Source organism: Artibeus jamaicensis, unplaced genomic scaffold, assembly GCF_021234435.1.
Source record: "Artibeus jamaicensis isolate MK-2021 breed Jamaican fruit bat unplaced genomic scaffold, CSHL_Jam_final contig_327, whole genome shotgun sequence".
NCBI classification, from domain to species: Eukaryota; Metazoa; Chordata; class Mammalia; order Chiroptera; family Phyllostomidae; genus Artibeus; species Artibeus jamaicensis.
In genome coordinates this window covers 5,643,603-5,654,203 of record NW_026521772.1, presented here as the reverse complement: position 1 = coordinate 5,654,203, position 10,601 = coordinate 5,643,603, and the positions used below count along the sequence as shown (strand labels likewise).

Below are 10,601 nucleotides of genomic sequence, written 5' to 3'. Positions count from 1 at the left end.
TTTGTATGTGTTTGTATATTTAATTTCAGTTCATTGCAGGAAAGTTAATTTTAGAGAAGAAAATAAATGCCACCAAGTAATCCCAACACTTGGAATAATTGAGGTTAAACTTTTGGTTTTAAAAGATGCATGATTATGACATAATTATCTTATAATCATTGGGAGATATATATGATATTATTAATAGTAAATAAGTAGTAAATAATAGTAAATAGTAACTCATTGGAATATTTATAGATATGATATTATCAATAGTAAGTAGAAAACTAGAAAAAAAGAAGAACAAATTAAATCCATGCTAAGCAGAAAATTATAAATAAGAAGACTCAGAGTAGAAATCAATGAAATTAAAAACAGGAAGTCAATAGGGAAAATCAATGAAACTGAAAGCTGGTTCTTTGAAAAGATCCATGATATCAATAAGCCGCGGACACTGAAAGGATAATAAAGGACTACTACGGACAACTCTATGCCACAAATGTGATAAGTAGGACCAATTCCTTGAAAGACACAATTCTCAAGCATTCCCCAAGAGAAAGCAGGCAATCTACATAGGCCTATATCTGCTCAAGAAATTCAATTAATAAGGAATAACTTTCAAAAACAGAAATCACCAGGGCCAAATGGTTCACGGTTAATCCCACCACACATGTAAGGGATGTGGTTTTCTTTCCTTCCGATGTCTTTGTCCGGGTTTGGTGTTAGAGCAACGCTGGCCCCACAGGGTGAAGTAAGAGGCATTTCCTCTGCTTCTACCCTCTGACAGCGATTGTAGAGAACTAGTGTGTCGGGTAGAATTCAACAGGGAAACCATGTGGCCTCATGAGTTCTGTTTCGGAAGGTTGCTAATTATTGTGAAAACCAGAAAGAAAGGAAGAAAAGAAATGTTTGAAGCAATAATGACTAAAAATCTATCTCCTCACATTAATGCTTGACACCAAACCACAGATCAGGGTGCTTAGAGAACACCAAGAAGAGTGACTGCCACATCATACTCAACCTGCGGAATATCAAAGATAAAGGAAAAAGTCCATGCTGCTGTGGCTCTGTTGGGTGATGCCCCACAAACCAAAAGGAGACCGGTTTGACTCCTGGTCAGGGCCCATGCCAGGGTTGCAGGTTCAGTTTCCAGTTGGGTTGTGTACAGAAAGCAGCCAGTCAGTGTCTCCCTCTCACGCTGATGTTTCTGTCCTTCTACTCCCTCCTTTCCCCTCTCTCTAGAATCAAACATCAAATATTAAAATATTTTTAAACAATAAAAGGAAGGATAAAGAAAAAATCTGGAAAGAAGCCAGAGGAATAAATGCCTTACCTATAGAGGAACACAGAGAAGAATTACATTTGACTTCTCTCAGAAACCACGCAAGCAGGAGGCAGGGAGAGGCCTGACCTGTCCATACCGCCCTTAGCTCGCCTGTAGCCTGTTAAACAAGTCTCACAGTTCCTCTCCCTTTTTGTCACGTGCTCAGCGCTCAGTAAGGGGTTGCAAATACTTCAAAGCATCTGGTCAGGGAGTGCATCAGGAGGAAACTTTTTCACCTCCTATTAACTGTAAACACATAATTCTTCCAAATGGCTACGTAGACATGCGGAATGAAATAGATCTGTGGGTGTCCTGGCCACTCCCCACCCCGCCCATGAATCATGGGTCTTGTTGGAGGAAACACGATCGAATTTCCTCCAGAATTAACCATTCAACTCTACCACTTCCTTCATGTTCTGGGAAGTTTAGGGAAAAGGAAGAAAGAAGGGCAGCAACCAGTGTCCTTGGCCCTGACTCCGTGCCTGGCCCCACACTGTGCCCTTGGCCCGTGGCATCTCTTGGGTATCCAAACAACCCTATGAGGTCGATAGTTTCATCTCCATGTGAGACGCAAGGGGATTTGGACTCAGGGAGGTTAACTAATTCTCTGACGATCAAATCACATCTCAGATCACGTTACTAGGGCGTGAAGATGGGATTTAACACCAACCTGACTCATGGAAAACTCGGTTCTGAAGGAAAGGCCGCAGGGCCTCCTGGCCTGGACTGTGTCGATCAGGGCAGGTTGGTTTTTTTTTTTTTTAATACTCACCTGAGGATGTTTATTGATTTTAGAGCAGGTAGGGGAGAGAGAAACAAAAACGTCGGCGTGAGAAAGAACATTGATCGGTTGCCTCTCACATACACCCTGACTGGGGATCAAGCACGCGGCCTAGGTATGTGCCCCGACTGGGAATCGAACCCTCCACCTTTTGGTATAGGTAATAATGCTCCAACTAACTGAGCCACCAGGCCAGGTCTGGCGCTTGGTCTTGATCCAGAATGGGAAGTAATATTTCCAGTAACCTCTTAAGTTGGAAATGACTTTTGGATTCCTCTGGGGAGCAACCGAGTGTTTCTTGTGCCCTTATCTTTAAGAAGAGAATGGGAGGCCCTCAGATGGTGAATGTGCACACTCTTTATTCTGGTTGGTGATCTGCAGCCCTGGCCGAGGTGTAGGGGTGGGGACGGGTGCCCCGAGGGGCTGCACGTGCCCTTCTGTGTGGTGACACTTGGATCAGTTGGAGGTACCCAACATGAGGGACAGATGTCTTTTTGTACTTCTGTAGGAAGAGGGGAGATTGCGCGTCACTCCCTGTCACACGTAACGGAAAAGGCTCCTTCGGTGGGGAAGGCACGTCTCACTCAGTCTCGTTTTCTTTTCCTCTGCCTCTGTCTGTCACTCTTGAGTCTGAATGGGTTATATGAGCTTCCTTAAAAAAAAAAAAAGACCAGAAAGTTCTTCAGGCATCAAGAAAGACTGGAACAAAAGAAAAATTCATAAGGACGATTTGATATTTCTTCTTTATTGTGCCAGCCATAATTGTAATTGATTACCGATTTGATTTCCTGGCAAAGCAAAATGCTCTCATTGACTGTGAAGTCAGCGCAATGGACAGGCATAAACTGCAAATTCTGTTTCCTCCACTACACTCCCTGCACCTAGCACCGTTCGTTTACTCACGCCGTCACTGGGTGTTGATGGGACAGCCCTTACCTGCAGGGCACTGTGGCCTGAGTTGGAGGTGCAGAGAAAGCTAGGATGTGCTCTCTGCCCCACAGAAGCACAGGTTCTGCTAGGTGATCCACAGACACAAACAGGTGTCTCCAAAGAGGGAAAACAGCGTGTTGCAGAGACAAAGAGCAGTGAGAGGAGAGAGGAGACAACCAGGAGGTGTCACCTCTGTGATGTCTCTTGTCACCGGGTAGAGAACAAAGGGCAGGGCATTTAGATGGTGGTGTTGCTGGGGGACAGGATGCATGAGTGGGGGAAGCAAGAGAGGCGACCAGAAGCCTAGACTGGTGTCAGATGGTCAATGGGCTTGTATATGCCACTGAGGCGTTGAGGTGTTTTCCACTCAGGCACAGAAAGGCTGACGGCTGGGGAAGAAACTGACCTCAGTGCTGTAACTGAAGACTGAATCCTGCCAACAACCTGCTGAGCAACAAAAGGGACCCACCCCTAGAGCCTGCTGAAAGGAGGGCAGTTGTGCCAACATTAGCCCCACGCACCCCAGGTCAGACTTCTGACCCACAACACCGCCGGACAGTCCTTCTGTGTTGTGTTAAGCCACTAAGATGCTGGCAGTTGTCTACGGTACCAGCTGAAAAGTAACAGAGGGACCAGAGTAGGCCAGCCTCCTCCGCCCCTTCCAGAGCCTTTTCTTTACATGCCTGTGGCCTCCATGGGTCCATTGTTGGGGCTTTTCTTCCCCCTCCTATGTTTTCTGTCTAAGGTAGACCCTGGACCCAAATATAATTTCGAGGGGAAAGAAAAAGCTTAAAGCAACAATGGCAAGTTTTGCGTGACCTGCAGAGTATTAAAAATATTTTGAACTCCGCATTCTTCTTCCTTCTTCCTTTGCCCCTCCATTCTCTCCTCCCTCCCTCCTTTCTCTTCTTTCTTTTTTTCCCTAAGAAGCTGTCGCTGTCCCCCATGAGGTGTATTCTCCGGCTCACCACACTGTACCCCCCCATCTTCTCTCAGGCTTTACTTTGTTCTCTTACATTACCTGTCTGCCTTTGAGAGGTGACTGGATCTGAGACACTAGTCTAAATCTCAAGTTAGGACATGCTAGACCTGGGATCTCGGAGGTGAGATGGGGTAGGAAACCATGGGGAGCGATCAGCGAGATGGCTGATCGAAGAGCGGGACTCGTTTCTGTTTAGGGTGGTCCTACTAAGTACCGTGTAGCCTCCAGCCAGGTCTCCTGTGGTCTTCTTGGCTGGTCGCTGCCACGGGTGCACCGAGGTGGTCCCAGTCTCTGTCTGTGACCTCTGTCTTGATATCACACCACTTTTAATCCTTGGGACAAGCCTGGGAAATAAAGGACATCAGCACAGCAGGGGACGTTGGTTGGAAGTGGGACAGGGTTCCCCAATAAGCTCTCCAGCCTTTCCCCGTCCTGCGGCAGGTGCGGTCAGCGTGCCGACCGCCCTTCAGTCGGCGCAGGTGGGGAGCTCACTGGGGTGGGGACATTCTGACTATCGTTTCCCCCCTGATTTTCCTGAAAGGACAGAAAAATGGGCCTGGACACTAAACAATGAGAATAAGTTAGGCCTTCAGGTCAGAATTTTTCCAAAGAGTCTCTTTATCTAAGTAATTGGCAAATGAACAGAACTCCAGGGAAGAATGACTTCTTTTTGTGTGAAAAGTTGCAGAGATGGCAACCACAGAATGAGGGGCAGCCAACGAATCAGAAGCGGATATTCTAGTCTGGGCTCTGCATTTACCACTCAGAGCTCACAGGAAAACCGCTCCCCTCCTGTGTGGGTCAGTTTCTTCAGCTGTATAAACATTCATGACCTTGACATGGTTACTCATGGGGGTCTGAGGGTTCGCTGAGACAATGGGTGGGAGTCGTTGTCCAAATGGGAGATCCTGGTATTAAAAGACCCCATCTGTCACTGCTAATAAAACCAGCAACTTGCTTCTTAGGGTGTTTAATGCCATAACCACACGTCTGTGTCAAGATTCTTCACCGACCCGGAGTCAGGGATTGTCGAGGCCGCACTGCTGCAGAGTGAGACCAACACCCAGGCCTCCTGCTGCAAGAGGAGCGCTCGGCCACATGTCCACTGTGGGAAGACCACCTGCCAGGACCCCAGGACGAGCCAGGGCACAGGTGCTTCTGCTTCTGCTCTCTGCCTGCGTCTCACTCTCTGCGATCCGGTCCTGTCACATCCAGGCGGTCACCCCATTGGTCTCTTTGGGGAAGCCGGTGCCAGGGCACTGCATTTCCGACCAGAAGAGGTTCTGTCGGTGTCAGGAGGCTCCCGAGAGATCATGTGCTTCTGTGGGGGCCCTGACTACATTATTTCTTCTCCTTTCTGGGGCTAGGTAATTTATGTCTGAAGGAAGAGAGAAGGGCCGGTTTGCACAATGGTGACAAGGTATATTCTCTGCCAGTTTGTGGCCGCCACTCCTTTTAGGGATGGCGACAGCCTAAACCGAAACCCTTAGCCTTCAGGACAGGGCCTCTCCTGTTCTTATTCTCACCTTCCTCCCCACAAGCTTGTAACCTGTGAAGACAGGCATTGCTTGTCTGAGCAAAAAGTTCCAAAGCACCTGGCTTGTCTTCCAGGCTCCAGCACCGGCTGTTCATAGTGGGCAAGCACCAAAGCCCTGTTGGATTTGCAGCAGATCTGAGAAGGTGGGAGAGCTGCTGAGGAGACAAGGCCTACCATTCATAGAGCCTGCTTCTGTAACCTTGACCTTCAGACGGCTCTTTGGTGCTGATTTCTATGATCCTCTGGGGATTCTCTTAGAGCCCTCACTTAGCATCAGTCCCACTTCGACGCTTTTGCAGAAGTGAGGCTGAATAAGATTGTGACAGGCTCAATTTTTTTCCGTTCATATCATCAACATCCTGCCAAGCATAAGAACAGCTCCTCTTTCCTTCCCACCTTAGGCCCGTTACCCCAGAGGGTGGAGTCCTGGGAAACCGGCAGTAAAAGGCTGTCTGGGACACTGCTCCTCCAGTGATGGCGTTCTACTGGAGGAAGAAGGGTTAGGGGCTGCGACTCCTTAAAGTGGCTGTCCTAACTGAGGTGGGTGAGGACACCACAGGCCTCTCTGGAAGCAGCAAGCTCAACGTCTTGGTTCTAGTATATGCCAAGGAGTGTCAGGAGGTGGAGCTAGGTCTCTGCAAAGTTTCTCCTCCCATCTCCCATCATGCACTTGGACAACAGGGCTCTGCCCTGGAGATGAGAACTTCTGGCGCATACCTACCCTGAGACAGAACCCAGCTGCAGTGTGGAGAAGACAGGTTTTGGCTGGGTCAGGTTGCTCGATGAAGCTGAAGACAAATACAGAGGAAAAAAAATTGCATCAGAACTCAGGGCACAGACCCTCCCTGGAGGCCCTCCAGTTGGGGGGGGCCGTCCCGGGACCATTGCTGGCTGAGGGGCTGGGAAAGTGAAGGAGAAGCAGCAATGCTCCAGGGACCATCAGAAGAGCTGGGCTGGAGGCTGCAGTATATTTTTTTGCCCTAGGAAACATTTTGTCTGGATGCCCAGGTCATGATGCCAACCGTGCTGACCCAGGGAAGTAAAATAAGGAGATGAGGCCAGATGAGCACTAGAAACACCCGACTTTAGGGTCCTTTCCACCCTATGGGTCATGGGCAGTGTTCTCTAATGGCCTCCCCATGGAGCAGCGAGGGGACATATGCAAATGGGAAGGCCAGACAAGCTGGCATTGCAGAGAAGCAGAATCTCCAAGGTGGACATAGAAGCTGACAATGGACAGAAAGTTTTGTTGGGAGAGACCCTGGGGAAACCAAGGCAGCTTTTGTGTTTTGGAGTGGGATTGACTCCCAGTGGCTGAAGGGGGGAAGAAGAAGGATGTAACATGGCCCCCAGATGGGAGGGGAGGGCCCGAGTGTTTATTACAGGGATGAGACGGTCAGTAGCAGGAGCCTCCAGGAGGCAGGAGGTATGAGATGAAGGTCCTGCTGAAGCAGCAGGTGCTCTCAGTGGGAGGGGAAAGTCACAGCTGGGATGTCGTGATTGTCTCTTAATAAATATGACACGCCATGCCAGGAAATGGGCACACAAGCCTGCAGTAATATCCAGAAGGTTGCGTTACCCACCTTCAAGGGGCTACGACAGACTCAAGAAGATATGATTATTCTAACGAGGGCTGGGCACAGGACCCTGGAAGGACAGTCGGGAGACCCGCTTCTCACCCCATCCCTGCCACTCAGGAGCTGTGTGATCCTGAGCAAGTCACCTCATATTTGGGGGATTCCAGTCTTCCCCCTGGCCAATGAGGAGACTGGCCCAGCTGGCCTTGGGGTCACCCTCTCATTGAGTAGTGGACTTTTAGTATCAATGGGATTCCAAGCCCAACTTACAGTTCTGGACTGAACTTGGCATTATGTCTCGCTGCTGAATCCGCAACCATTCAAAACCTCTGAGCAAGGAGAATCTTAAGGTGGTATACTCTCCTGGGGAGAGAAGGGGGGGAGCATCAGAAGCCCTTAGAGCAGAAGCTAGGGGCTCTTTTGCTGCCACTGCGGGCATTTTCTTGCTCCCTGGACTGAGGGTCATTTACCTGCCCTGCCTGCCCCCTTTCCGTCTGACTGCTCCTCTCCTCTGTGCCTCGCCCCAACTCTCATTCTCAATCAACCCTTGCACCTGCAGGGACACTGGTGAAAAGATGACTGATTTCTGTCTGTTGATGGGACATTTCCCAAGGCAGAGACAAGGTTAAGAAGCCACGTTCCTGGACCTTAGGATTGGCTGCAACCAGGGCGGGGGTGATTTGTTTCTTACTGAGGGAAGCACCCTCTCGGAGAGTTCGAGGGGCAAGAGCCGGGCTCCATGGCCTCCCAGAGGTGAATTTAGGTCTCTAGAGCCCCAAAGAACGGGGTGGCATGTTTGTTTGTGGGGGCTGGAGTGGGGGCAGGGGCAGGCATCTGGAGAAAAGCACAAGAGGCCTGGGCCGAGTGCTCAGCTCCCTTGCGGGACAGTTGGCTGCTAGTTTTAAAACTGTTGTCCTTTGTCCACATTTTGTTCTAATGCTGGGGCTGTTCCCAGGGGCACAGATCTGTTCTCTTTGGTTCCTAGAACTTCTCACTGCCGAGGCACCCAGCCTCACCTTCTCTGGGCACTGTCCTGAGCACCCTCCTCCCTCTCTTTAAAATTCTCTTTTGTCCCCCTTATTAAAAGATACAATAAAAATAAACTATTTTTAAAAATTGAAAAAAGATTCCCTTTTGCTGAAGTATTGATCTCGATGCAGGTATTGGGAAAGGGACTGGGTGTAGTAACCGCTCTGTGCAAAGAAAACATATATATGTGTGTCTTCAAACACAAGTGTTTGAAAATGTGTGAATAATATCTAATGTAAATAACATATATTGGTAATATATGATTAACCATATAGTTGATAATATAGCTCTCAAAATCACATCACCCAGCAATAATCCTATTAACCCTATATTTTTAAATATGTTTTACTGATTATGCCATTACAGTTGTCCCATTTCTCCCCTTCATTCCCCTCCACCCTGCACACCCCCTCCCCCCACTCCCCCCGTTTAGTTCATGTCCATGTGTCAGAAGTTCTTTAGATTCTATATTTCCCATACAATTCTTGCCCTCCCCCCTGTATATTTTCTATCTGCTGTCTATGCTACCTAGTCTCTGTACCTTCTCCCCCCTTCTCCTCCTCCCATTCCCCTGTTGCTAACCCTCCGTGTGATCTCCATTTCTATGGTTCTGCTCCTGATCTAGCTGTCCACTTAGTTTGCTTTTGTTTTAGGTGTGGTTGTTAATAACTGTGAGTTTGCTGTCCTTTCACTGTTCATATTTTTTATCTTCTTTTTCTTCAGTAAGTCCCTTTAGCATTTCATATAATAAGGGCTTGGTGATGATGAACTCCTTGAACTTGACCTTATCTGAGAAGCACTTTATCTCTCCTTCCATTCTAAATGAAAGCTTTGCTGGATAGAGCAATCTTGGATGTGGGTCCTTGTCTTTCATGACTTGGAATACTTCTTTCCAGCCCCTTCTTGCCTGGAAGGTTTCTTTTGAGCAATCAGCTGACAGTCTGATGGGAACTCCTTTGTAGGTGACTGTCCTCTTATCTCTTGCTGCTTCTAGGATTCTCTCCTTCATTTTAATCTTGGCTAATGTAATTATGATGTGCCTTGGTGTGTTCCTTCTGGGTCCAGCTTCTTTGGGACTATCTGAACTTCCTGGATTTCCTGGAAGTCTATTTCCTTTGCCAGACTGGGGAAGTTGTCCTTTATTATTTGTTCAAATAAGTTTTCCACTCGTGGCTGTTCCTCTTCCCCTTCTGGTACCCCTATAATTCGGGTGTTGGAACATTTAAAGATGTCCTGGAGGTTCCTAAGACTCTCCTCATTTTTTTTGAATTCCTGTTTCTTTATTCTTTTCTGTTGGTCGTTTTTTTCTTCCTTCTGGTCTATTGATTTGAGTCCCAGGTTCCTTTCCGTCACTATGGTTTCCCTGTGCATTTTACTTCATTTCACTTAGTTTAGCCTTCATTTTTTCATCTAATTTGTGACTAAAATCAACCAGTTCTGTGAGCATCCTGATCACCAGCGTTTCGAACTGTGCATCCGATAGGTTGGCTATTTCTTGGTCACTTAGAAGTATTGGCTCTGGGGCTTTGAGCTGTTCTTCTTGGGCCATAATGTTTTGGTCTGTTTGCACTTGTTACATATGAGGGGCAGAGCCTTAGCTGTTCATGAGGGTGGGGCCACCCAGGTCGCTGGGTTGTGATGCTGTATGTGGGGACAGGGTCAGAGAGGGGCAATGGTGTTTTTTTTCTGCTCTCTCTCAGATTTTGGTCCCCTCTGCTGCTTCCCACAAGCAAATTGGGCCCTTCTGGTGGTAGTTCCCAGATGTGTGGGCTTGTGCACCCTCCAGAACCCTGTGGGTCTCTCCAGTGAACTCTCTGTGAGCCTGGGAGCCTCTCCTGGCACCTCAACCCCCGAAAGTTTTTCCAATTGGTGCTTTTAGGCTTTATTTCCTGGTGCTGGGGCCCTGGTTTGCACGGTCTGTCTCACTGCTCGCTCCTTTGCCTGGTTTATCTGCATGTGAATGTGTGTGACCTCGGTCAGCCAGCCGCCTTGCACCCTCACTGCGTCCACCCGTTGCAACCCCACTCCTGGGATCTGCCAACTGCAGCCTGCGTGCCTGGGTTGGTCCGGCTGCTTTTTCCTGCCTGAGCCCACTCCGCCAGCCGCTGACTCCGCCCCTCTTACTGGTCTGGATGAATGGTTCGTTGTTGTCAGACTTAGGTACAGTTCAATTTTCTCTCTGTTTGGTTGCATTCTGGTTTTCGGGTATTTGTTGTTCATAAGCTTGGTTGTACAAGGAGGTACAGTTTTTCCACCTACGCTTTCATCTTGGCCAGAAGTCTATTAACTCCGTATTTCTAATTGTTTCCCCCAGACTTTCACCAAATCATACCTCTGCATAAAGAACTACATGCAAGTATACATATTTACCACAGTAAAACCATACCTACATCCACTTTTTGACTTTCTCACTTAACAGTGTAACATGGATGCTATTCAGATGGTGGGCTTTGTTGAGCCAG

The 10,601-nt window shown here is 48.2% G+C and overlaps 1 protein-coding gene across 1 annotated transcript in view; it reads right to left on the bottom strand.

Annotated features, from left to right (window-relative positions):
• Positions 1 to 2,230: 2,230 nt before the first annotated feature.
• RGSL1 (regulator of G protein signaling like 1) overlaps positions 2,231 to 10,601 on the bottom strand; it is a 65,051-nt gene continuing 56,680 nt past the window's right edge. Inside the window, exons 21-24 of the mRNA XM_053663713.1 lie at positions 7,381 to 7,473; positions 6,255 to 6,321; positions 4,211 to 4,340; positions 2,231 to 2,736 (exon numbers count right to left, since the gene is read on the bottom strand). Coding sequence (XP_053519688.1) covers positions 2,665 to 2,736; positions 4,211 to 4,340; positions 6,255 to 6,321; positions 7,381 to 7,473 — 362 coding nt within the window. The 3' untranslated portion in view covers positions 2,231 to 2,664. The remainder of the gene's footprint in view (positions 2,737 to 4,210; positions 4,341 to 6,254; positions 6,322 to 7,380; positions 7,474 to 10,601) is intronic.